This window comes from Leucopleurus acutus, assembly GCF_964270905.1.
Source record: "Leucopleurus acutus genome assembly, chromosome: 16".
NCBI lineage: Eukaryota > Metazoa > Chordata > Mammalia > Artiodactyla > Delphinidae > Leucopleurus > Leucopleurus acutus.
This window is the reverse complement of record NC_139158.1, coordinates 8,494,129-8,519,824: the sequence shown is the minus strand read 5'-3', so window position 1 is coordinate 8,519,824 and position 25,696 is coordinate 8,494,129. Positions and strand designations below refer to the sequence as shown.

The 25,696-nt window shown below is 60.0% G+C and overlaps 2 protein-coding genes across 2 annotated transcripts in view; both read left to right on the top strand.

Moving 5' to 3' along the window:
- Positions 1 to 8,017, top strand: part of SRRM3 (serine/arginine repetitive matrix 3) — a gene marked incomplete at both ends in the record, with an annotated part of 32,843 nt that extends 24,826 nt beyond the window's left edge. The window contains 4 exons of the mRNA XM_082856651.1: positions 4,872 to 5,242; positions 5,767 to 5,991; positions 6,072 to 6,209; positions 7,804 to 8,017. Coding sequence (XP_082712777.1) covers positions 4,872 to 5,242; positions 5,767 to 5,991; positions 6,072 to 6,209; positions 7,804 to 8,017 — 948 coding nt within the window. The remainder of the gene's footprint in view (positions 1 to 4,871; positions 5,243 to 5,766; positions 5,992 to 6,071; positions 6,210 to 7,803) is intronic.
- Positions 8,018 to 17,406: 9,389 nt separating this feature from the next.
- On the top strand, positions 17,407 to 19,095 carry HSPB1 (heat shock protein family B (small) member 1). The gene is made up of 3 exons (XM_082858029.1): positions 17,407 to 17,943; positions 18,634 to 18,697; positions 18,788 to 19,095. The coding sequence occupies exons 1-3, from the start codon at positions 17,592 to 17,594 to the stop codon at positions 18,975 to 18,977; spliced, it is 606 nt and encodes a 201-aa protein (XP_082714155.1). The 5' UTR covers positions 17,407 to 17,591; the 3' UTR covers positions 18,978 to 19,095.
- Positions 19,096 to 25,696: the final 6,601 nt, after the last annotated feature.

The window sequence follows — 25,696 nt, the reverse complement described above, 5'->3', positions numbered from 1 at the left end:
TTTCTGGTTCATTCTTTCCCCCCTTTCCCACCTTCCCCTTCTCCTTCTTCTTCCTCTCCATCCCCGCCCCCATCCCCCAAGCCTCCCTCACGCCCTCTCTTTCTCATTTTGTTGTCCGAATGCATTTCTGTGTGGTTTAGCATTCCGAGTTTGTGTTCCCTTCCTGAGCTGTATGCTGCGGTGAAGCCAGTTTGATTTCTATTGTCTGGAGTAGCCGCTAAGCCCCTCACCCTCACGCCTGCCAGTCCCCTGGGCCACCTTGGGCAATAAGTGATGGTGAAAGGGCCTGTGCTGGGCCTCTTGGCCTCCAGATCTTGGAAGAAGTTCTGGCTGAGGTCAGGCCTGAGGAAAGAGCTCTGTCACCCCCTCCAGGGCCTGCTGGGCTCCCACGGTCCTGCCCTGGTGGCAGGCGCAGCAGCTGGCACCAGGACTGAACCTCACCGCTCCATCTTTTGGGCGTAATGGTAGTTGAACTTCAGGGGTGATGTGAGCTGGCCAGGAACAGGTACCGGATGTAGATGACCTACTTAGCGAAGTCTCTGTGGGGGCAACTTGAGAGATGGGGGGGATGCTCAGCTCTCCCACCCGCCTGCCTGGACCACAACCCAACCCAGTCAGGGGCTCCCTCAGTCCCCCAGCATCCTTCCATCTTCCAAATGTGGGCTAAATGTGGTCCCTCAGTGCAGATGATCCGGAAGGGACAGTCAGTAGGGGCCAGGGGCCCTCAGGATGTTGATGGAGAACCAGGCCTGGATCCTGACACTTGTGACTCCCAGCCCAGTGCTCATCCAGCCACACTGAGGGTATACATGAGGAGTAGGTCCTCAGGGGCCCCATCTCCCCGTCCTTGCCCTTTAAACTGTTCCCTGTCCCACCTGGGAGCCGCTGCAGAAGTTTGACACCCCAACCCTCGTGAGGCCTCAGTGGGCCTCCATCCTCAGCTTTGAAAAGAAAAAGGCTGGCTATTCATCCTCTCCTCCCCCCATGCTGGCCCCAGGGGCAGGTCCCAGGGAGCTCACCCACCAGAGCATCCCTCATCCCTGGGTGGTGCTGGAGGGCAGACAAGGACATCGTTCAGGGAGGGAGAAAGTGCCGCTGGTCTGACGGAGGAGACTCCGTCCCAGCCTGATGCGGGAGTGGAGGCCTTGTCTTCGAGGAGTACCTGATGTGACCAGGGCCCCCGAAATAGGATTTTCAGGTGCTGAGTTAGAGCGGGTAGCCGTTCCAGATGCTCACTTGTTCTTGTCCTTAAGGACACCAGGACTGGGCAAGCACCCTGTCCCTTGCTACTCTTACCTTTCCCCTCAAAAATGTCTTACATAAGCAAAAGATGTCAGGTAGCAGGTGGTACCAAGGAGCAGAGGGGCTCCTGGGAGCAGGGCTCAGAGGCAGGCGAGGTCCTTCATTCACGCACTCACTCATTCATTCATACATGCACACGCTAGGCCAGCACATGCTGGCACTCCTCCGTACCAGGCCCCATCTTGGTGTCCATGCCAGGGGAGAAGCAGGCAGGCCTGGGTTCACAGCCCCCACCTGTCAGGCTGGAGGACTGATGAAGATCACTCAGAACGATGAGAGGGAAGAGCTGAACCGTGGATGGGGAGCTCCCGCTGGCCACGGTAGCCCCAGCCCTGGCACAGCCTGGCAGAGTCCATACTAAGGGAAGGAACAAGGGTCTGTGGGATCATAGAGGAGAGCACCCGACTCAGGGTGAGGATCAGGAGAGGCTTCCTGGAGGTGGTGACCTCTTGCTAGGGTTGGGGGGCGATAGGCATTAGCCAGGGGAAAGAGGCAAGAAGGACAAGAGTCACAGAGAGCAGGCTTCTGGGGATGTTTGGAGGTCCCTGGCCGCCACAGTCCTGTCCGTCCATGAAGTTCCATGGCGTCTGGACTTGGATGTCCCTCAATTCCTGGGAAGAATGAGACCCAAGTTGGGGAAGAGGCTCACCCTCTGGCAGGATCACGGCGACTCTTTCTCCAGGGCTTCTGGAGGGATGGGTGGATAAGGGTGAGATTGGCTCTAGACGTCTCCCCAGGGAGGTGCTATCTGCCACCCTACCCAACATAGCCTTCCTCCCACCCTCCTCCATCCTGGCACTTGGGAGATACCCATGGGGCCCCAGGCCTTCCTGCCCTGCTCTGACCCTGTTCATCTGTAAGGGGACCATGAGTAAGAGTTGTCCTCTGAAAAGAACCTCTCAGCCCCTATACAGGCCCACCTAGCGGAGACCCAGCTATCCCCCACTTTACCAATGGGGAAACTGAGGTTCCCAGAGTTGGTCACTTCCTTAAGGTTTCATAGCAAACTCATATCAGAGCTAATCCCAGGGTGTTCCACTTTGCCAATTACTATCATCTGGGGCTCTAACAGCCATTTGGCTTGAAGGAGATGAGAGGGAAGTAGGGAAGAGCTTGGACTTCAAGACATGCTAGGCAGGAAGCATCCGGCTCAGCACAGGGCGTCTGGCCCGGGGGCTTGGGTCTCAGTGCTTAGGATCCTGGAGGTTTCTTTCTCATTTGCCTCCTCTGGAGGGAAAAGGATGCTGGATGACAGAACCTAGTTCTGGGGGCTTGGGTGCTGTGAGGCACTGGCCACCTGCTGGGGTGGAGGGGGTTATGCGTTAGGGAAGACAAGTGTCTCCTGGTCTACTGAGAATGGACTGCCATTTCAGAGGGGCCGTGGCGGAACAGCCCAGCGTCCGTCTCTCCTAGCAGAGGTGAGCTGGTGATCAGGAAGGTCAGAGTGCTCAAGGGACACCTTGGTACCCAGTGATATCCATTCTGCCTGCCTATGTCTGCCCCTGCCCTCAACAGAGGGCTTTCCCAGGTCTTCATGGCCCATTTGGCTCTGGACAGCTGCTCTCCCTGCTGTTGGCTGCTGCGGCCACCAATCACGAGCTAGCTGTGCCCTGCCCCAGAGGGAGCTGACTTCTTCGTCTAGGGATTCAGGCTTAGCACAGAGAGGTCTTAACGCCACCCCCCCACCCCCTCCAGGAGGCACCCAGGGCCATGCCAAGGAAGCCACACTCCTTCCTGTCCCTGGCAGCAAGGTGCCCTGAGGCGTGGCAGCTGGTTTTGCTGTCTCCTCCAAAAGAGCTTGACCCGGACCCTGCCCCTTTCCTAGGACTCCCTGGTTTGGCCCTGGCCCTTGCGAGGGCATTTCTTCCTCAGCAGACCGCACTGAGGCCCTACTAGATGCCAAGTTCTGTGATAAAAACTGAGGTTACAAAGCTGAACCCAACACCACATTGGCCCTGGAGGTGCTCCAAGTCAAGTTGGTGCTGGTGATTGGGGGCTGGGGAGGGATGGGGGACAGACTTACAGACAGACAAGTGCAATCAACTGTTACTGGATGGAAGCCTAAGGACAGGAGGAAGGGTCAGTTCTGTGGAGGGTGGGGGATGGAGAGGGTGGTCAGGGAATCCTGGAATATTTGCTCTGGAAGGGACATCCTGAAGCAAAGCCTGACCGTCTCATTTTGTGGATGGGGAAACTAAGGCCCAGACTAGGGAAGTGACTTGGCCAGGGTCACTCAGTGAGATTGTGGCAGGCTCTCAGACCCCTGCTTCCCAGCCAGGGCCCTTTTGATGGTACCAGGTGCCCTTTCTGGTTTTCTGTAGCCCGATGCTTGTGTCCTGACTCCACTTTTGGAAAAACATTCGACATCTCTATCCAGTGGTCACCCAAGAGGTACCTGCTCAGGCCCGAGGAGCCGGGCGCTGCTAACCCTTCCTCCAGAGGCGGCACGGCCTCCTCTTGGCCTAGAATGGGGTGGTTGCGTTTTTCTCTCTCTCTCTCTATGTCTCTTGCATTTTTGTGAATCTAATGATGAACTTACGCTACCACGCTTTTCCCTTCTCTTACACACCTTACCTACTAAAGGAGGAAGTGCCCCTTTATTGGTAAGTGGACGTTAACCAAGAGGGACTTAAACAATCAGAACTTAAAAGAAAAAAAAAAAGAAAAAGAAAGAAAAAGAAAAGAGAGAAACAGAAAGACAGTCGGGTGCTACTGACAGCTCCACAGATCTCTGCAGGGCCGGAAAACAAAGAAAGAAAAAATGTTAACAGAAAAATGTCAGTTCCCCAGGAGTTCAGACATTGTTTTTGATTTCGGTATCTAATGACATTTGTGGATTTTGTTTTTTATTTCGTTTTTCCTCCCTTTCTTCGGTTCAGTTTTGAGTTCAGTTGTCCCGCCTCGCCCCCACCCCCATCTGTGTGCCGTGTGCCCCCTCCATCCCCTCACCCACCCCCCAAGCGCTGGGCGGCCTGGCCTGGTGGGCTGGCCCTGGCCCGGCCTCCCGGTGCCCGCCCTCTCTCTTCTCTCTGCCGGGATCCTCCGTCCCGTCGAGGGGGGGGCAATGCCAGCCCCCGTGCCCGTCCTGGATTCCCCCTCCCTGACAGCCCACCCCCACCCCCACCGCTCCGTCCCTCTTGTGTTTTGCATGCCGAGAACCTTGCATGAGCTGCACTGTTGAGGCCAGAAGGTGGACACTCAGGAGAGGCAGAGGCAGGGCAGGCGCGGGGAACCGTGTGTGCGATGCTCCGGGACTGGCAGCCCCCGGCCTGGGCCCGGTGAAAGCCCCCTCTCCTTCTCTCCCCCCACCCCGCCCGCCCGCTCTCTCCCCCTCGGCCTCTTGCTCCTTCTCTGGATCTGTCCTCTCTCTCTGTCTCTCCTCCTTTCCTGTCTCCGCTCTGTCTCTCTGCTTCTCTAACCTCTCCCCGTCTCTTTCCTCTCGGCTCTGCCTCTGCCTCTCCCCCTCTGGATTCTCCGTCTCCTCTGTCTCTCCGTCTCTGCCCGCTTCTGTCGCCCTCTCCGTCCCCTCTCCACCCCCTACGTGCCCTCTCTGCCTCTCTCCCCGTCAGAAGCCCAGCTCGCCCTCGCCCAGGGCCCGCGACCAGGCGGAGGCCGGCGTAGCCACGCCGCCCGCGCGGGGGAAGGAGAGCCCGAGCCCGCGCTCGGCGCCGTCGTCGCAGGGCAGAGGAGGCCGCGCGGCCGGCGGGGCGGCCAGGCGGCGGCGGCGGCGGAGGCGGCGGCGGAGGCGGAGGCGGCGGCGCTCCCGGTCCTCGGCGTCAGCGCCCCGCCGCAGGGGCCGCCGGCGCTCCCGGCCCGCGCCGCCCCGGGGCTCGTCGCGCTCGCTCAGCAGGGCCCGCTCCAGCAGCGACTCGGGCGGCGACGCCCCCGGCCCCGGGCCCGAGCCCGGCTCCGAGCGAGGTCACGGCGGGCACGGGAAACGGTGAGCGGGCTCGGCCCCTGGGACCCGCACCGGGCTCCCCTCCCCGCCCCCTCGCCCCACCGAGCCCTCTCCCCTCCCCGGTCATACCCCCTCCCCGCGCACTGAGCGCCCCACCACTGACCCCTCTCCCCGCAGCGGACCTGTCCAGCCGCCCCCGCGCTAAGATCCAGATCCTCCTCCCACAACAGAGCACCCTCCTCCCGTACTCGCCCCCCACCCCCATGATCACTCTTTCTCGACAGCACGGAACAGCTTCTTCCTCACTGATTCGTCTCCCCCCACCAGAGCCCCCTTCTCTCCTCCGGGAACCTCTCCCCGACCGCCAACACAACAACCGCTTCGTCCGCACTAACCCCATAGAACCCCTTCCCCTCCTGAGTCCTTTCCCCCCAAGGGCTTCCACTCACTCTCTCCCTAAGTGAGCCCCCTTCCCTGTCACCGGGCCCCCCTCCGCCCGCACCTCCCCTGCCCGGGGCCCACTGTCTCCCAGCTGAGCCCCCCCTGTCGCCGTGCCCCTCCTCCAGGGCCAAGGAGCGGCCCCCGCGCGCCCGGCCCGCCAGCACCTCCCCGTCCCCGGGTGCGCACGGCAGGCACGGCGGCCCGGAGGGGAAGAGCTCGTCGCGCAGCCCGGGCCCGCACCCTCGCTCGTGGAGCTCCAGCCGCTCGCCCTCCAAATCCCGCTCGCGCTCCGCGGAGAAGAGGACCCGCAGCCCCAGCCGCTCGCCGTCGCCCAAGAAAACCGTGGGCCGGTAAGTGCGGGCCCAGGGGTGGCGGCGGGACCGGCCGGGGCTGCCGGGCCGCGTCGCTCATCTCGGGCCGGGCCCCGCAGGGACAAGGACGGCGAGGGCCGCGCGAGGCACGCCGAGGCCGAGGCCGCCCGCGCCCGGCGCCGCTCCCGCAGCTACTCGCCCATCCGCAAGCGGCGCCGGGACTCACCCAGCTTCATGGAGCCGCGGCGCATCACCAGGTACGGAGGGGCCGGGGCCGGGCCACGGGGACCTTGGGGGTCCTCGACCAACCGCACCTGGTGCGGGGAGGGGAGGGCGCCGAAGGAGAGAAGGTGAGGGTTGGGAGAGGGAAGAGGGCGCTCAGGCTAGGACTGAGGTGCTGGGGAGGGGTTGGGACCCGAGAGGCAGAGGTGCAGGCTCACTGCGGGGAGGGAGGCCTCCAGAAGGGAAGCGTCCTGAGGGCCATGGAGGGGAGGGGCTCGGTTCTGGGGTCTGGGTACAGCAGCAGGCAAGCAGTTCAGCTCTGGAAGATTCCAGCCATCCCTCTTGGAGCCCCTCCCTCCTCCTTCCCTCCCCACATTCATCTCCTGGCAATGATGTGTCCTTTTCTCCTTCATCTCAAGGTCCAGCCTGCTGAGTGGCCTGTGGCCAGCCTGGGGGCCGGGTGGACCCCCTCTCCACAGGCTGCAGGGGAGATGCCCATGTGAGCTGACTGGCTCTGTTCGGCTGTCTGTCTGCCTCTCCCTTTCTCACTAAGCTCTCTGCTCACTTCCCAGTCCCCTGGGGAATTTGGAGGAGGGGGCACCGGCAGTCTGGTCTCTGGGGCAGCTGTGAGGGGAATCGGTCCCTCCCACTTTGCCCACACAGTCTGCCGGGACTGGAGGGTCTGGGCCTGGGTCTCCAGGTGAGATGATGGTCTGCATTTGTGGAAATCACCCTGCAGCCCTAGATCCCCGACATGGGGTAGAGGGCCACAGGCAAAATTCTGAGCCCAGCTCTGCCCTGGCCTTGCTGGGCAGCCATGGGAGATCAGCGTGCCTCTCCGGGCCTCAGTTCTCACATCAGAGCTAGAGGCCAGGCTGCCAGGCTTGGGACACCCCCCCCCCCCGCCAGATACCCCCATAAGCAGGGGGTCCTAAGACAGCCTCCACACCTTCCACCTGGCACCCCCTTCAGCCCCTCCCAGGCTGCCTCCTCCTCCCACTAACAGACACCTGTTTTCTTCCTCAGAATTAACCCCACGCAATGGGGCATTGTCGCCCCCTTAACTCTGTTTTCTTTTCTCTGGGTCACAGTCTCCTGGCTTCAAACTAACTCTGGGCCAGCGGGAGGTAGCTGAGTAAGGAGTGGGGGCCGGCAGGCCTGGGCCAGGGCCTTGGGCATGGGCAGCAGTGGCCAGGGGGCTCCTTTGGTGCCCTCTGAGTGACCTGAGAACCAATATCCTCCGTCCTGTGGGGAACAAAGAAGGAGGAATGGGCCATATTCATAAACCCTGCCGTGCACAGAAGCCACTGCCTAGCTTGGCTTATAAGTTGCATTTATTCAACAGATTTTTATTGAGCACCTACTCCAGTCAAGCAGAGACTTGGTCCCCTTTCCCTGCAGACAAGTGAGGAAAAACAAAGTGATCAACATGAAATTGGACCACTGCATGTCCAGTCTTGCTGGGGCAGGGGTGGAGGTGGGGAGAATTCCAAGGTCAAGGCTCAGGGGAAACTGAGGCAGGGAAGCCCTGGCCACTGCTGGGGAGGGGCTCAGGGCCTGAGTGAGGGCCCAGGACTGGCACAGATCAGGGCCTTGGCTGGCCTGTAATCAGCTCTTCCCTCCCGGCAGTGCCCGAAAGCGTCCCATCCCCTACTACCGGCCCAGTCCCTCGTCCTCCTCCAGCTGCCTGAGCAGCGACTACTCAAGCCGGAGCCCCAGCCCTGGCCACAGCCATGGAAGCTACAGCAGCCGCAGTCGGACCCGCAGCCGCACTCGCAGCCCTTCCAGGACCCCCAGTCCCAGCTACCACAGCCGGAGCAGCTCAGAGAGCGGGGGCTTCTGAGCCCAGCAGACCCAGTTTCGTGCCCCCTGGCACAGGGAGAGGCAAGGGGTCAGGACCCAGGAGCTGCAGGGGGCCTGCACCCCACTGCTACAAGGAGGTCCCGGGTCCAGGGAAGACCTTGAGGGCGGGGGCCCTGAAGACAAAGAGGATCTGGATTCTGCTGCTTCTAGGGGGCCCCCGCCCTCACCTCCCGCTCGCCCACCACGGCCAGGGAACAAGAGCCGTTTCGAACACAGGGGCCACCCTGCCCCGCTTCCTGCTTGAGGCCAGCTCGCCAGGCTGGGGACCTCAGCTCAGTGGACCCAGGGACACCTTTGACGGTGCCAGACCTGGGAGCCTCCCCTGCCACTCCATAGGACCCTCAGCTCCTCTCTACCCCTGGGCGGACACGGAGAGGGGACAGCAAGCCGGAGCTAAGTTAGACAGGAGGAAGAATGGCCTGACTTTGGTGCACCACCATCCAGGCTGAGGAACCACTTCCTTCGAGCCGGCTGCAGGAGGACCCTGGCTGAGGGCTGGAGGCTGGCCCCAGAGCCTCCCCAGATGCCTCCCCCGGCCCAGGAGTGCCCAGACTGGATGGGCCCCTAAGCCCCAGCCTGAGGGTCCAGGGAGCTCACCCTTGGTCGCACCTCTCCAGCCCAGGCTCTCCCCTCCAGCCCTCGCCCCGTGCCCTGGGCCGAGGCCACACCAGCCAGGCCTTCTGCATGATGAGAGGTGGGATATACAGACCACAGCTGCATCTGACCCTGAGATCAAAAGGGGTTCGGGTCAGGAGGTGGAAGGGAGAAGCGGTAGACGGAGGAGGAGCCTGTGAGGGGAAGAGCAATGCAGTCGGCCGACTGAGCGGCCTCGGGGAGCCCCGGTGTGCCCAGTGGCTGGGACCTGGGCCGGATGGCAGCAGGCCTAGGGTGACGTGCCCTTTGGGGCTGCCCAAGGGAGCAGGGAGCCAAAGGGAGCACTTCCTCCTCCTCTTCCAGAGAGGGGCGCTACACCCCTTCGAAGAAAGGGTAGAATCTAGACGGAGGGCCTTGGCCTGGGGCATGGACGGGGAAGCAGCGGCCCCCAGCCCTCTACTGCTGCTCCCAGCCCCCTCCTCCTGGGGCCCTCAGGGATCTCACGAAGTCTTCCTTGGCCCAACAGGGCAGATGCCCTGGGCTCCGGTGGGGGGAGGGGTCTGGGGTCTGGTCCGGGTTCCCCCTCTCTGTTTCCCCCTCCTTCTCCGCGGTGCGGATAAAAATTGGACTCTAATAAAACACTTGGTGCCCGGATGGCAGGTGGTGAGACCAGGCCTCTGTGGATTTGGGTACCTGGGGAGTGTGGGGAAGGCAGAGGGTCCTGGGGTCCTTGCCTCTGAGAAATGAGAGGGACTCAGACTCCTCGGGATCAGGAGAAGAGCTTGGCACCAAGGGACCAGGACCCAGCACGTCCACCTCGTGTCTCCACGCGTGAGTCTGTGGAGCCTGCAGCTTGGTGGGGAGAAAAACAGGGACCCAGAAAGGCCTTCTCCCTAGCCGGGAGGCCCTGTGGGCTTTGAATACCCCCATTCCACCCGACGCCCAGACACCCGGCCTTGCTTCGGCAGTGAACAGGGGATAGGACAGGCCCACGTGCAGGACCCTCCATAGCGGTGGAGTGTTCAGAACCGCTGGAACACAGCGCAGAGCAACGCCGACTGTGAATCCAGGCTCCACGCGGGACAGTGAGGAAGCCGAAAGGGGATGTTGTCCTAAGAGTGCCCGGCACAGGGCCTGCCAAAGAGCGAGTCATAAGTGGCCACTTAAAAGAAAACACCATGTGTCCAGCCCCGGATGGGTGCTGGGATGGGGATTGGAAAGGGAGAGCTTGGTGTGGTTTTTACTTTTTAATAGCTATTCACACTGTATTTCTTTCTTTCTTTTTTTTTTTTTTGCGGTACGCGGGCCTCTCACTGTTGTGGCCTCTCCCATTGCGGAGCACAGACTCCGGGCACGCAGGCTCAGCAGCCATGGCTCACGGGCCCAGCCGCTCCGCAGCATGTGGGATCTTCCCGGACCGGGGCACGAACCCGTGTCCCCTGCATTGGCAGGCGGACTCTCAACCACTGCGCCACCAGGGAAGCCCTGGATTTCTTTCTTTTATAGAGACCTAAACAAATGCACACACTCTCCTCTTCCTCCTCTCCTCATCTTCCTTCTCCTTTTCTTTTAGTGGTAGATGTTAACCTTGCTTTGAATCAGCTGCTCTTTGGGAATCTGATGGAAGTTGGGAACCCTTTCCTCGAAATAATGTGCACACGCCCACCATCTGCAGGCAACTTCAGACCTCACAGGCACTCTGCAATCCTTTAGGGCTCCACAGGTCAAGAACCCTGACCCGCCTCTACTGAGAGGGCAGTGGACGTGGCCACGGCTCTGGGCTGCGCGTGCCACGACACAGGAGATGTCCTTAGTCTGTTCTGGGCTGCAGAGCGGGGGTGCCGTGCTCTGAAGGCTAGGGCTGTGTCAGCACATGACCTCTCTCTACTTTCTATTCCCTCAGACTGGAAGGGGCACCTGAGGAGGCCTTTGGCCGGTGGCTCTGTTTCTGATCTGAGGAAGCTGGTCAAAGAAGCGTCAGTGATCTCTTTAATGCTTTACACAGGTTCAGCAAAACTAGGCCTCAGGCTGGGAGTTCCCTGGCAGTCCAGTGGTTAAGACTTCACGCTTCCGATGCAGGTGGCACGGGTTCGATCCCTGGTCGGGGAACTAAGATCCTGCATGCCATGTGGCACGGCCAAAAAAAAAAAAACCAGCTGGGTAGGGGTTGGGGCTCCAGGGAAAGCAGGCTTGGCCCTGCTCTGGAGACGCCGCCTCTTGGAGGGGGTGGGGGCATGAAACACACCCCAAGGTGGGCATGGAAGTTCAGCCTGTTTCACACAAGCCCAAAGCTGCCCCTTCCCCTTCCCCCTTCCATTCCCTCACTGCCCAGCTGGACCGCCTTCCTCATCTGCACCCCACAGCCAGGCTGCAACCAGGTGACCAGGCAGTGCCACTTCCTTTTCTGCTCCACCCCCGCTCCTGGCCTCTAACCACGACCCCTCCTAGGCCCACCTCCTCACCAGCTGGCCTGCCTGGGTCTGGCCCGCTCCAGTCCATCCCACCATATCCACAATTCAAATCTGACCATTCCCTCCCTCTTTCCATACATGCTTACTCAACACCTACTATATGCCATGCCCAGTTCCTGGCTCTGAGGACACAGTATTGAATTAAGGAAACAGAACTCCCCACCATAAGGATCCCGTGACCATGTCCACCAGCTCGTAGCACTTGGAAGGCCTTCCGAACGGCGAACGGCTCCACCTGGAATTGCCATCCTCTCCCGCCGCCACCCTCCAACCTCCGCTCCCATCACTGTCCTTGACTCCAGCGGACCCTCCTCCCTGGGCCCCCCTCGGCCCCAAGGCATGCCCTCTCCACCTCCACAGGTTCCTGAGAGCTCGTGGTTCCAGGCCCAGCTCAGCTGCCCCCTACTTCTAGGAGCCTTCCCGATCCCCAGCTGCAGTGGCCACTCCCGCCTGTGGATTTCTCCAGCCCTAGGTCTGTTCCTGCCTTTAGGGTATCGAGCTCTTGATCCAGTTATTTGTTGGCGGGTCTCTCTCTCCCTAAATCTGTGAGCTTCTGGAGCCCAGGCCATGCCTTCTTATCTCTGCATTCCCCGAACAGGCACCCTTGAGATGTTTGCTGAATGAGTGAAGGAGTGAACGAGGCAACTATGGCGTGAGGGGTTCCAGCAACCGTCGGGGAGGGTGGAGACCAAAGGCATGGTGGCAGCAGGAAGACCCTAGAGGGCGACAGAGAGAGAGGAAAAAAAACTGCTGGCTGGCGGCGCGCCAGAAGGGATACAAAACAGGCCTGGACAGAGAGGAGAGCTCCCCGGGGGAGGATCCGTGGCAGCCTGGAAGCCCGAAGCTCTTGTCTTCAGCACCTCCCTGGCTACTTGCTGCCCGTTCTGCTGAGAAGGACAGGGAGGGTACCAGGCCCCTGTCCCTCCCGCAGACGGAGGGTTCAGACTGAACTCTTCTGCTCTTACCTTGGGAAAACGGAAAAACACTGGAAGGCAGGCAGGAAAACAGGAAATTCCAATTCTATGTCGGGTAACAAGAGGGGGAGACGGGGGCAGGGGTGGGGGAACCTTAGCAAGATGTGGCATTTGGGGTGTAGGACGTCCTCTCCTCACCTCTCTCTCTGCACTTGGGGCCTCGGGGGCCCCTCCATCCTTCCCCTCCCTGCACACACAGCAGCCAGGAGGCTGGACAAGGCTTGCCTGGGTCCTGGCAAATTCGCCCCCTTTTCTTAATCCGTTTCCTACAGCCCCAGACCCAGGGTAGCAAGTCACAAATGCACATGCCCAATTTGGGCGTCCCAGCTGACTACCCCCCTCCCCTGCCTCTCTTCGGTGCTCTTGGAAGCCCCCTGGCCTACTCCCCCGACCCTCCCACCTCCGCCTCTCTCAGCCGAGGGCATACTCAGCAAACCGGCCTTATCACCAGGCGCCTACCCTTCCTTTGCCAAGCCCCCCTCCACCTGAGAAAGGCTCTCGGGACACCCAGCACAGGAGGGTGCTCCAGCCACAGGGCCTCCCGCCTCCACGGCCACCGCAGGGGTTGCCGTATCCCCACGCCCTCCCTCATCCTCTGCGTCCACTCACCATATACACATCCCTGGGGGGATGGGGGGTCGTGGGGGATGGGGGAGAGTAGAGAGTGGAGGAGAAACTGTTGATTCGCCAGCGCTGGACGGAGCCTTCGAGAACATCCAGTCCGATGGTCTCATCGTACAGATGAAGAAAATGAGTCACGGAGGCCGGCTGTTAGCCAAGGTCACAGAGTTAGAGACGTAGGCGTCCCCAGACTCCCAAGCTGGACAGATTCTTTCTACTGGACAGCAGGGTGGGAGGGGTAGGAGGATGGATCCCCAGCCCTCCCGCCCGGCCCCTCCTTGGCACCCCTCCAGCAGTGATGGAGGCAAGGTGACCCCAAGGCCAGCCAGAAGCCGAAGGCCTAGGAGATGGGTTTTGGGAAATGGACTCCCGGAGGGGCAGTGTCTAGACACTTCCAGAAAGACCCAGAGCCCCCCCGCCCCCATGCACCCTCGTTACGGCTGCCCACATTCTTAGTTCCCAGCAGGCCCAGCGGCTGGCGCCTCATCAGCTGTCAGGCCTCTCCCGGGAGCTCGGGCAGCTGCCTGAACACTCTCGCACTTTCTGAGGCTGGGCCAGGGAGGGAAGGGCTGCGGCAGCTGGAGTTGCCAAAGCCTGCCAAGGGAGTGGCTCGTGTGGCCAAGTGCTCAGGCGCAGGGCCAGGCCAGGAAGCTGGGAGGCTGTTCTCGGAGCTGCGGCAGAGTAACCCAGACTCTGGGGCTAGGGGTAGGGGACGGGCCCCTCTGATTAAGGAATCCCTGCAGTGTCCCCCTGTCCCCCACCCCCTTGGCTTCTGGGAAATCCCTGCAGGTGGAGTTGTCCTCTTAATCCCAGAAAAACTACCCCTGGGAGCTCAGTACCCTAGAGGAAGGGTGCTTGGTCAGGGCTGGAAGTGAACCCAGAGAGGCTAGCCCAACCCTCCCCGTTCCACAGGTAACCCTGGGCTGCACACCTCACCCTGGGCCTGCAAGCCACAGCCCACGGCCCTCCCTGGACTGCCTGGGAAGTCTCCCCCCTGCCGGATAGAGAGGCAGGAGGCCTGGGTTCCAATCCCTCCATCCTTCACCAGCTTTGTGACCTTGGGGCAGTTGTGACTCTCAGTTTTCTCATCTCCAGGATGGGACTCTGATAAGATACCTGAACATGCTATAAAGCACATACAACCAGGTAATTCTCATTCATCTAAGTCTCAATATCCAAAATTAAAGGCCCTCTTTCCTTAATAACAATGAACACTTCTGAGCACCAGACGCTTCACAGGAGTTACCGTGTTACAGATTCACCACAGCCCTGCAAGATGGGTGTGTTAAAAAAAAAAAAGAGATAGGTGTGTTATTAGCTACGTCTTGCAGATGGGGACGTGCCAGCTCAGAGAGGTCACCAGGCCAGCAGCAGGTTCAAACCCAGCCTTGTCTGACTCCAAAACCCAGTTTCTCCTCCACCCCTACCCGCGCTTACTACCACCCAGAGCTACCCAGTTCCCCTCCCTTACGATTGGCAGCTCTGATCTGAGAGTCCCTTGAGAAGTGACCCATTGAAGATGGATGTGGGGAATTCCCTGGCAGTCCAGTGGTTAGAACTCCACACTTTTGTTGTAGCAAAAATAGAAATTAGACTTTTCTGATAAACTGGAAAATAAGGAAACAATGAACAGGCTGGGGAAACAACATAAACAGGCCTGAAAGAGTTAAGCAATCTTGGTTATTCTTTAGCTGTTACTACTAACAAACGCTTGTAGCTAGACTTGTCCTTCACAAAGTTGATTACTCTCTGACTCCATACAAATGACCCTTGGCACCTGGCATTTCTTCTCCCCCTACACTCCCCTGTAGCACTCTTCATTTCAGAAAGAAGGTCATGGGCCCATAACTTCAGGGACATCAGACCCGGTTGCTGAGCTACCTGATGCCAACTTTGGCCATGAATTTGCAGAAGAAAAGAAATGCAAGACCTCCACTACTTTTGATCCTTACCATATACCCCGGACTGCGAGCCCCACATATAAAATCTTCTCTGATTCCCCAAGAAGGAGGCACAGTTCTTGAGGCGTTAGCCTACTGTCTTCCCTTTGCCTGGCAAAGAAAATAAAAAGCCTCTCTATTTCTTATCTTCCAATTCTCTGTCTCCATATTTTTATCCAGCATCGGTGCCGAGGGAGCCAGATTTGGCAGTACTTTCACTGCAGAGGGCCCAGGGTTCAATCCCTGGTTGGGGAACTAAGATCCCATGAGCCCCCCCCCCAGGCGTGATAAAAAAAAAAAAAAAAGATGGATGTGAATTCTCAGTTCTGCTGCCTCCACCTCCATGGGCTGGGTGCTGGGGGTGGAGCCCTGGGTTGCACAACTTCCCCAAGCCGGGGCAACAGGGATGGATCCTCCCCACCTTGGTTTCAGGCAAAATGAAGGGAGCTCTGAAGGTAGCTTCTTCTGTCTACAAGGTGCTGGCGGCCAGGCAGGCAGCCCCCACCCAGAGCATGGTTGGGCCACACTTGAAGGCACCCATGATTATATTTGACAGCTCCCGCTAGGGTGGGGCACCTGGGCTCCAGTCTGGGCCAAGGTGGGCAGGCAGGGACGGATGAGGGCCCTCCCTGGCTCCTGACCTCACCCTGACTTTAAGAGCTGGGGATAGGTGGGGTTGGGAGTGCCAGGGCGTGAAGGCCTGGGGCTTCCTGAAGCTGAGACCCTTTGGGGGCAGTGAGTAGCTCCCCATGGAGACTGGGCTCCTGACGTGATCCAGCAAAAGGGGCGGGGCAGAGGGCAGGCACCCTGTCTGCCTCCTCTCCTTGGCCCATGAGAGCCCCAGGTGCTTACAGGCCTTTCCAGAGGCGACCTCAGATCTGTGGCCCAACCCCAGCTCTTTCCCGATGGGGAGCAGGTGGGTAAGAAAGAAAGACATCTAGGAGTGCTCTCCTGAAGAGGAAATTGAGGCTCAGAGAGGGCATGAGACTTGTTGCTACCCCAGCTCATTTTTCTAAATTAATTAATTTATTTATTTTTGGCTGCGTTAGGTCTTTGTTGCTGTGCGCAGGCTTTCTCTAGTTGAGGCGAGTGGAGGCTACTCTTCCTTGCGGTGCGCGGGCTTCTCACTCGGCGGCTTCTCTTGCTGCGGAACACGGGCTCTAGGCACGCGGTCTGCAGTAGTTGCAGCACGCAGACTCAGTGGCTGTGGCTCACGGGCTCTAGAGCGCAGGCTCAGTAGTTGCAGCGCATGGGCTTAGTTGTTCCACGGCACGTGGGATCTTCCAGGACCAGGGATCAAACCCACGTCCCCTGCATCGGCAGGTGGATTCTTAACCACTGCGCCACCAGGGAAGCCCTACCCCAGCTCAATGAGGTGAGTGGACTGGAGTCTGGCTTTCAGCCCCTCAGGTGTCCTGGGCGGGGCAGGGCAAGTCCTGCGTGGAACTGGCAGGAGTACAGCCTCAGCCCAGCCCCAGGAGAGGGGCAGCAAACAGAGTGGGTCTCGGAAGCAGAGAAAGTAAGGGACTCCAAGGTGGGAGCCCCATGAGGGTAAGAGCCCTGAGCACTAGAGAGGCAAGAGCCTTACTCTGCTAGTGTCATACAGGAGGCCGTAGGCCAGTCGCCTATTCTCTCTGAACCTCAGTTTCCCCATCTAAAAAGGAGGGATAAAAAGACAGAAATCAGGAGAAGGAAGGCTGGACTGGGGTCCTGCCAATGAAGGCAGGAGAGAGAGGGAACGTTAGGATTAAGGCAGGACCGTAGGGGCAGCATCCTCTCCCAGAGGTGGGAGCGAGGGCGTGGATCCCATAGGTGGTCAGATAGGAGGTGGGGCCGGCTTCAGGCTTCAAGCAAGTTTGAAGGAGCTGTACTACCTGGAGCCCCCTCTCCCTTTGTGCTGTGGGAATATTAAACAAAAGGGGCTTTGAGATCATAATCTGCAAAGAGGAAAAGGAGGGGCCTTGGCCCAAATCACACAAAAAATCAGTGGCAAAACCCCTATGAGATTCAAGGTTGCTGCATTTCAAGTTCCCTGTCCAGAGCTCCTCGAGAAAAATAGATATAATGGGGAGCTTTGACAGTAACCTTTCTCCTGACCCCCCTCAGCACGGGGCCTCAGGGTTCGTGATCTGGGTCTGCGCCACTGGGAAGTCAAGGGGAAAACGACCAAACCTACACACGCCACAGCCTCTGCAACAGGGAGACATACACGCTCTCTTTCCTCCCCCCTCTTTCAACTCCAAGGAGCTAATAATAACAATAATTCATTATCATGTACCAGGTCCTGGACTAAAACGTTTACTTGCATTAAGTGGCTGAATCCTCACACCAACCCAGTGATGGAAGCATTTTCATCATCATCATCATCATCATCCCCATTTTCCTGATGGGTAAACTGAGTCACAAAGACTCTCATTTGCACAAGTTCATCCAGGGAGTGGCAGGACCTGGATGTGAACTCAGGCGGTCTGGCTCCCGAGCCCACACTCCTAACCATACTGCTTCTTAAGACATTATTTCAGACACCCTGGGGTCCAAATCCCGGCTCTGCCAATTCCTAGCTGTGTGGCCTCGGACAAGCAGCCTGACCTCTCTCTCGGCTTTATCCTCCTAGACTGTCCACAGATCGCGGCCTAGCGCTTTAGCACCCAGGCCTGCGAGCGTCCGGCAGTGAGTACTGCACCAGCATCAGGGCTCCAGTCATTTGTCTACTCAAGCAAGAGAAGGTTCCAGATGTGGGTAGGGCCTTCCTCGCCCCGCCCCGCGCCCCGGTATGCAGTGGGGGGAATGCAGGGGGAGGGGCTGCTCCGGCCCGTCACTGCCATTAATAGCGACCTGAAACACGCCTGCTAAAAATACCCAGCTGGAGGCCCTTTAAAAGCGCTGCTGGGGCTGGCGCCCGACACTTCTCGCACTACTCCGAACCTCAGCCAGACGCGCCCAGACCAGCCAGCATGACCGAGCGCCGAGTGCCCTTCTCGCTCCTGCGGGGCCCCAGCTGGGACCCTTTCCGCGATTGGTACCCGGCCCACAGCCGCCTCTTCGACCAGGCCTTCGGGATGCCCCGGCTGCCCGAGGAGTGGTCGCAGTGGCTGAGCCACAGCGGATGGCCGGGCTACGTACGCCCTCTGTCCGCCGCCGCGATCGAGGGTCCCGCCTACAGCCGCGCGCTCAGCCGGCAGCTCAGCAGCGGCTTCTCGGAGATCCAGCAGACTGCCGACCGCTGGCGCGTGTCCTTGGACGTCAACCACTTCGCCCCCGAGGAGCTGACGGTCAAGACCAAGGACGGCGTGGTGGAGATCACTGGTGAGCCCCCCCGGGGACTGGGGCGCTGGCCTCCGGCCTCTCGCCGGTCCTGGGGAGGAGCCCTGGTCAGGGACCTGGGTTGAAATGCGGGGCGGGGAGCGGCGGGGCGGGGGCTGGAAAGTGAAAGCTTAGCCGAGGACCCGGGGGAAAACCCCGGGGCGCGGGGCGGGCCTCCTTGCCCTGCCCCTGGCCTGTATACACTCCTCTGGAGTTGGGGGGTGCTGATAGCTCCTAATGGATCTTTTAGCCCTAAAAAGTCTACGCTAAGGGAAGAAACGCCTCCTTCCAGCGGAGACCCCCCCACGGCCCCAGCCCCACCCCCAAGGGACTAGGTCTCCCCGCCCCCACCCGCGCGCCTACCCACCTCGGCCGGCGGTTGGTATGAAGAGGGCGTCGCCGCCCGCCCCACGCCGTCTCCGCCCCTAGCCCGTGTCCGCGGAGGGGGCGTGTGCGCGTGCCCGGCGCTGCGGCCCCCCTCACCGCTCCCAAAGCCCCTGAACCGAACTTTCCAGAAGCTTCTGAGATCCCGGGACGGCCTGGGGCACACAAATCCCTTAGTCAGTCTTGCCTGCCCTGAGTCCTGGCCGCCAGGTGGGACGCGTTTGGATGTGCGCCAGCTGGAGAGGCCGCCCCTCCCTGCCTCCTCTGACCTCCTACCCGCCCCCCCCCCCCCACTCCCCTCTTCCTCAGGCAAGCACGAAGAGCGACAGGACGAGCACGGCTACATTTCCCGGTGCTTCACTCGAAAATACACGTGAGTCTTGGCTCCAGAGCTGGGGGGACGGGAGCAGGGCGCAGGGACACACAGGTGTGTAATGCTTCTCCTCCCTTTCTGCGTGTCCAGGCTGCCCCCCGGTGTGGACCCCACCCAGGTCTCCTCCTCCCTGTCCCCCGAGGGCACGCTCACAGTGGAGGCCCCGTTGCCCAAGCCAGCCACCCAGTCGGCAGAGATCACCATCCCTGTCACCTTCGAGGCGCGTGCCCAGCTTGGGGGCCCAGAAGCTGGGAAGTCTGAACAGCCTGGAAACAAGTAAAGGCCCTAGCCTAGTTGCCCACTCCACAGTAGCCATCACTGACCGTCCCCACCCACCAAACCTCTGTACTCTTTTGATATCTTTACCTTCTGTTTTTCTCAAATAAAGTTCGAAACAACTGCCTGCCCCTGCCTCGGACCCTGGTGTGTTTGTGGAGACATAGGGGTTGGTGGTGGTTCACACGTTCATCACCTTTGCTGAGGGCCTGCTGTGTGCCAAGACGCACGCTGGGCCCTGTGGGTACAGTGGTATCCATCACAGGGCACAGCCCTGCCCTCCAGTCCCTTGTTTAGTAAGAGAGAAACAGTCATTGTTTACGGCAATTAAAACCCCCAGGGCTGGGCTTCCCTGGTGGCGCAGTGGTTAAGAATCCACCTGCCAATGCAGGAGACATGAGTTCGAGCTCTGGTCTGGGAAGATCCCACATGCTGCGGAGCAACTAAGCTCGTGCGCCACAACTACTGAGCCTGCGCTGTAGAACCCGCTCGCTGCAACTAGAGAAAAGCCCGCACATCAAAGGCCCGATGCAGACAAAAATAAATAAATAAATTCATGAAAAAAACAAACAAACCCAGGGCCAGATGTGGGATCAGGGGAAACAAGGAGATGCACCTGGCCCAGGCTTAGGCACTCAGGAACACCTGGGCAGGGGGCAGGTGAGGGGGGACAGGGCAGGGTCTGGGGAGGGGAGCTTCCTGGGAGCTCAGAGTTCCTTCCTGCCCTCCTCATAACTTCATTAATCCTGGGGAAGAGGGGCAGGACCAGGTAGATGGTATGGGGGGGGTGGCCACCCCAGGTGACATTCTGAGGGGAGATTGGCCTCGTCAAAGGACCTTTCCCGCCAGGCCAGGCCGTGCAGGTAGCAGGGGGCCTGGGCCCTCAGGCCTGAGGGTGCCCTGCAGAGAGCGAGGGCAGGTGTGGCCTAGGTTTTGGTGGAAGAGAGGCAAAGACCTGCCAGGGGAAGCAGTGGCTACAGGAGGGCCTGCCTTGACTGTCGCCGGCAGGAACACCCACACCTACCTCGGCCTTTGTCCTTGTCCTGCCCCGACCCTCTCCCCTGCCCGAGGAGGGTTCGGGGCGACCTAGGGGAGGGAGAAGGTAGATGGGGGCTTTGGAGCCCAGTCTGAAAGTAGATGAGGGATTTTGAGACCCCACGTTCTCTCCACCAGCAAGGTCCCAGAGCCGGGGGCTATAGCCAGACGCTTGTGGGTGCACAGCCCTACTGTGTCAGGGTCCCTGAGAGGAGCAGAACCCGCAGGGCGGGGCCTGGGGCATCCACACACCACTGCTCACGCTGTCCAACTTCTCAGTTTCTCCTCCCTGGTGCGGGCTCCCTGTTGGGACAGCACATCTGGAGCAGGCGTAAAGCCAAAGGAGGTCCCGGCCCTTGAGGGCCCCGCCGAACCTGGAAGGAGGCCAACAGAGAAGAAAACACCTGGCACAAGGACGGTGCTGGGCCAGCTGGCAGCACAGGTCTGGGCCTGTCAGCCAGGATGCCGCCCAGTCCACCCGCCCTCCCACCTGGTTTCCTGAGCTCTGATTGCCTAAATCTTCCACCCTCTCCCCGAGACGCACACCCCCCCACGTCTCAGATGTCTCCTGGATGCCTCCACGCTCCCGTGGCCACGACCCAGTCAGCCTGTCCAGTTCTCACCCTCGCTCTGCTGGCCAGTGCCCTTGTGGTTGGCAACAGGATGGCCCTGACCTCCACGGGGGTGGCCGGGTGCCCAAATCTGGTCGGAGAGAGTGACTGCAAGCCTGCCGGGCTGCCAGCTCCTCCACTGGTGCCCTGGACGTGTGGGAGAGCTACTTGTGAGCTTTTGACCAGGTAATCCTCACATCAGCCCCGAGAAGAGGTGCGGTTACTGCTGCTTGACAACTGGGCAGTGAGCCTCAAAGAAGTGAAGAGACTTGCCCAGGTTCACACAGCTCGTCCTGGAGGGAGCGGAGGGCCATCTGCGTCACCCCAGACACGGGAGGTCAGATTAACTCAGACACAAGGCTGGCGGGGTGGGGGTGGGGGCTCCACAGCTGGAAGTGCTGCTGCATCAGGCTCCGTGGGGCCTCAGGAGGAGAAGGACAGGGATGCAGCTGAGCCTGGGGGCCAGGGCCACTCGAGGGGGCGAGGCTGCAAAGTGGCCCAGAGAGAGCTGCCAGGTCTCAGGCCCAAAGTCCAGGGCCATGGCCTGGGGTAGGCAGGGGTCAGCGCCTGGGTGCTGTCGGTGCTATAGGAATGGAATATAGATCCCGGGGCTCAGGCCAACACTGGGGCACGAGGGAGGTGGGAAGTGAAGAATTCAGTCCCTGCAAAGGAAACAGGCCGCAGTCTCCGTGGGAAACCAAAGTAGGAGGTGAGGGAGTGGGGGGCGGGGCAGAGGCAGGAGGGGAGCCTGGGGCTGGGCTGGCCCTACGCCCAGAGCTCATCTCCGAAGACGAAGACGTGGGATCTGGGCAGCACCTCTGGGCGGAGTGGTGGGTGGGGCAGGCTGGCTCAGGTCCCGGGGTCTCCACGGGGAGAGGCCAGTTCTGGGCATTGAGATGCCTGGTGAGTCCCTGCCCTACTGCTGTCCCCGGCCTCGCCAAGCGTTTCCCTGATTTTCAGTGGGTCCCTCTCTAAACGCCTCTGATGACATTCAGGTCTGCAGACTCAGACACTGGCCTTGGTTCAGTGAATGCTAGCATCTGGGTCCCTCCGCTCAGCCGAAGGGTGCCTGAGGGGCAATGCCCCCTGCTGCAGGCCAGTGACAAAGGCGCCCTCAGGGACCTCAAATCCCTGTGGCAGCTGCTCACCTCTCACCAGCTCCAGCTCCCCTAGGGATCCGTGGAGTGCACAAGCCGCTCTCAGTTCCAGGCTGATCCCTGGGTCTCTCCTTTTCTCTCTCCCTTCCAGTTATGAAATCTGCCCTCCCTGTTGGCACCTTCTCTGGGCCCAGCACCCAGCCCGTAGGTCCAAGTCCCTGCTTGAGCTCAAGGGGGCAAGTGGAGGACACAGCCCAGTGACGAGCAGCATTCTACCATCAGAGAGGGCCCAGGACAGCCTGCGGAGTCTCAGTGGAGTGGGAAGGAGGGATTTCCAGAAGTGACCCTTGTGTGACGGGCAAGGGGGAGTTGCATGGGCGAGGGCTGGAAGGCTGGTGTGGTCAGGCTGGAGGAGGGGCTGCAAGCAGGGAGGGCAAGTGAAGGAGGTGCGGGGGCCCCATCTTGGAGGGCACCGAAGGCCACGCTAAGTGCAGGCTACGCAAAGGGTTTAAGCATCCCTGCTTTAGAAACAGGGTTCCAGACCTTAGAGGAGAGTGGATGGGAGGGGCAGCCGTGAGGCAGGGGCGGTGTGCTGCTGAGATGTAGTGGACATGGGTCCTGCCAGGGAGAGGGGGTTCGCACGCCAGATGTGGCAGCAGCAGGCTCTGCAGTGTGTGGTGACACACCGGATGTCGGGGTGCTGGGGGTGGGGGAAGGAGGGGACCTCTAAAGTCCTGGGCTCCCTGCCTGGGGCTTGCTGACTTCAGTCTCTGTAAGGTCAAGCAGCCACCAGACCTTGGCTGCTGGGGGAGTGAATTGTTTCCAGCTGCCCTCATCTTCCCTGCTACTGAATCAACCTAGGGTTTGCCGGAGAGACTGCTCTGTGGAGAGGGTGGGGTGGGGAATAAAAGCCGCCCAGAGAATGGCTGCGGAGGACCCCAGTGCTGGATCCAAAGGGTACGGGTACGGCCAGAGCACCTTTGTGATGGGGGAGGGGCAACCAAGCGAAGGGAGAAGAGGAGGGTAGGGTTGGACTGGAGCCCCCGTCCAGGGTTGACCAGGAGGTTGACCATTAGAGACCCCAGACCCCTGGCCGGCTGGCAGCCACACAAGCCCTACGTGCCCTGGCAGAGCCCAGGGCAGGGCAGAGATCAGCCTGGAGGGGGTTCTATCTGCTGGCCTTACCCCGGACCCCCTGCAACTCTACACTACACCCAATCCCCACATGCACACAGTGGGACCTGGGGGTTTGGGACAGCCCTGCAGCCAGGACTCAGCGCCGGGTCCAGACGTGCACAGCAGCGACTGAGCTCCAGCTCAGGACCAAAGCAGGGAAGGAGGATGCAGCATGGGTGAAGGCAGCTGGGCGAGCCTGGGCTGGTCTTAGCCAGAGTCTGCCACTGGGCCCTGCAGCTCAGACCCTGATGAAATGGGGGCTAAGCCCTGCCCTCATGCTGTTCCCCTAGGGAAGTGGACCCTGGGAATGTGTGCCCCCCCACCCCAAAGTGTGTACTGTCTGTCCATCCACCATGGCCCAGGGCTGAAACAGCCCTGAAGAGCACAGGAGCCTGGGGGTGGGAATGACTCCATCCCTGGCAAAGATCCTCTTAGTCAAGGGCTCTGGGTCCTCCCCTCCCTCCTCCACCTGCCCAGGTGACTTTGACTTCATCATATGCATCTAATTCTGCCTCCTAAGGATGAACCATATTCTCATGGGCCTCTTATGAGACAGCTCTGCCAACAGCTAGTTGTGCAGGGAAAGCTGGAAGCATGAAAAATACCAGGAATCCCAGGCCTGGCTAAGAAGAGACGGCTCCAGATCAATAGCAAAATCTCTGGATGGTCTCGGGTACGAGCGTGGAGGGCGGAAGAGCCTCACTGGCCAGTTGGCCACTTCCATCTCTTCTGAAGGGCAGACTGGGGGCAAGGGAAAGTCAAGTGCCCAGACAGGGCTCCCAGCTTGCAGCCCAGGGGGAGAAGGTATTATGTGGGGACCCTGGGGAAAACTGACCTGCCCTAGGAGAGGTCCCTGCAGTTTAATAACCCCCTCCTACCCTTCCTTCCAGCCTTGCACGCCTACCAGCTTGGAACACCTTCCTGCCCAGCCTAAGTGGCAATGGTTGGGTCAAGATGCAGCACTCGTGGTCCAGGGGTTGTCTCAGCGGAAAGAAGTCTACCCTCACCCCCACTTCGGGCTGAACAGGGTGGAGCCTGCCAGGAAGGTTTAAAGAATAAATAGGGGTTGGGACTTCCCTGGTGGCGCAGTGCTTAAGAACCCGCCTGCCAATGCAGGGGACACGGGTTCGAGCCCTGCAGGGGACACGGGTTCGAGCCCTGGTCCAGGAAGATCCCACATGCTGCGGAGCAACTAAGCCCACGAGCCACAACTACTGAAGCCCACGTGCCTAGAGCCCATGCTCCGCAACAAAGAGAAGCCACTGCAATGAGAAGCCTGTGCACCACGAGGAAGAGTAGCCCCCGCTCGCCACAACTAGAAAAAGCCCGCACGCAGCAATGAAGACCCAACGCAGCCATAAATAAATAAATTTATATATATATAAAAAAAAGAACAGATAGGGATGCAGGAGCAGCTCTGTGTTCAGGAAAACGCACTGGGCTAAGGCCAGCTCTAGGTTTGCGCCAGCTCTGTCCCTTTTGGAGGCATGGCCTGGGGTCCAGCCCCGCTCTGGGTTCAGTTTCCATTCTGAGGGGTCTGGGGGGCCCCAGAGGCCCCTCCTGCCTTGATTGTCAGTGTTGTCAGCTCTGTGCAGACCGGAAATCAAGGGGGAATCGCCAAGACAGCTACCCAGGGTCCCCTAAAAATAATAGGAAGGGGCTTCCCTGGTGGCGCAGTGGTTGAGAGTCCGCTTGCCGATGCAGGGGACACGGGTTCGTGCTCCGGTCCGGGAGGATCCCACATGCCGCGGAGCGGCTGGGCCCGTGAGCCATGGCCGCTGAGCCTGCGCGTCCGGAGCCTGTGCTCCACAGCAGGAGAGGCCACAACAGTGAGAGGCCCGCGTACCGCAAATAAATAAATAAATAATAGGAAGGCCAAAGTCCCAGAGATGCCCAAGGGTATAAGACAACTTTCTGCAGGACCAACAAGGGCCTGACATGAGGAAGGCCTTCAGTCTTGGCTCTGACCCCAGGGCAGGTCTGGACAAACTTTTTCTTCCCACGTCATTCCCCCCTCATCAAGATGGGTTCATGAAAGTCCTTTTGAAAGTCCCTTACCAAAAACAAAACAAAACAAAACAAACAAACAAAAACAGCAGGGAGACCAGGGGTCTGGTGGTTAGGACTCCGCACTGCCACTGCTGGGGGCCCAGGTTCGATCCCTGGTCGGGGAACTAAGATCCCACAAGTCCCAAAGTGCAGCCAAAAAAAAAGACCTTTAGGGATAGCTGTTTTCAGGCTGGGGAGACAATGGGACAGTGGCAGGACAGGGGGATTGAGAATTTAGGTGAATGGATGACCAGAGCGGTCCCTGGGCCCTCCCCCCACGGCAGCCCCTTCTGAGCTTCCATCCTCCTTGCTGGGTCTCCCTGTCCCTCTCTGATCTTGCATCTCCCTTACTTCGTCCCACTCCCCCACATCACTGCATCCCTCCCAACACCAAGCCCCTTCTCCCACACTGAAACCCCCTCCTTTCTGGGAGTTCTCCCATCTTCTCTGAACCCCCAAATCCATCACTGCATCTTCTCGCTTCACCAAGCCCCCCTCCCTTTTGGGAGCCCCTCCCCTACCTCTCTCTGGGCCCTGGTGGCTGAGCTATCCTTACACAATGCCCTTGGTGGCCCCGTTGATCCCGAAAACCCCCTTCTCCAGGCCTTACCAGCCTGAAAGCCTTGAACCCTAGGAGTGGTCCCACGGTCCAATCCCTCAGCAGGGGTCATGGAGCCCCAAGGCTCTGGGTGGGAGGAAGAATGGTTCTGGAGGAGTAACCAATCCCCACCAAGCAGGCAGCAGGCCATGCTAAC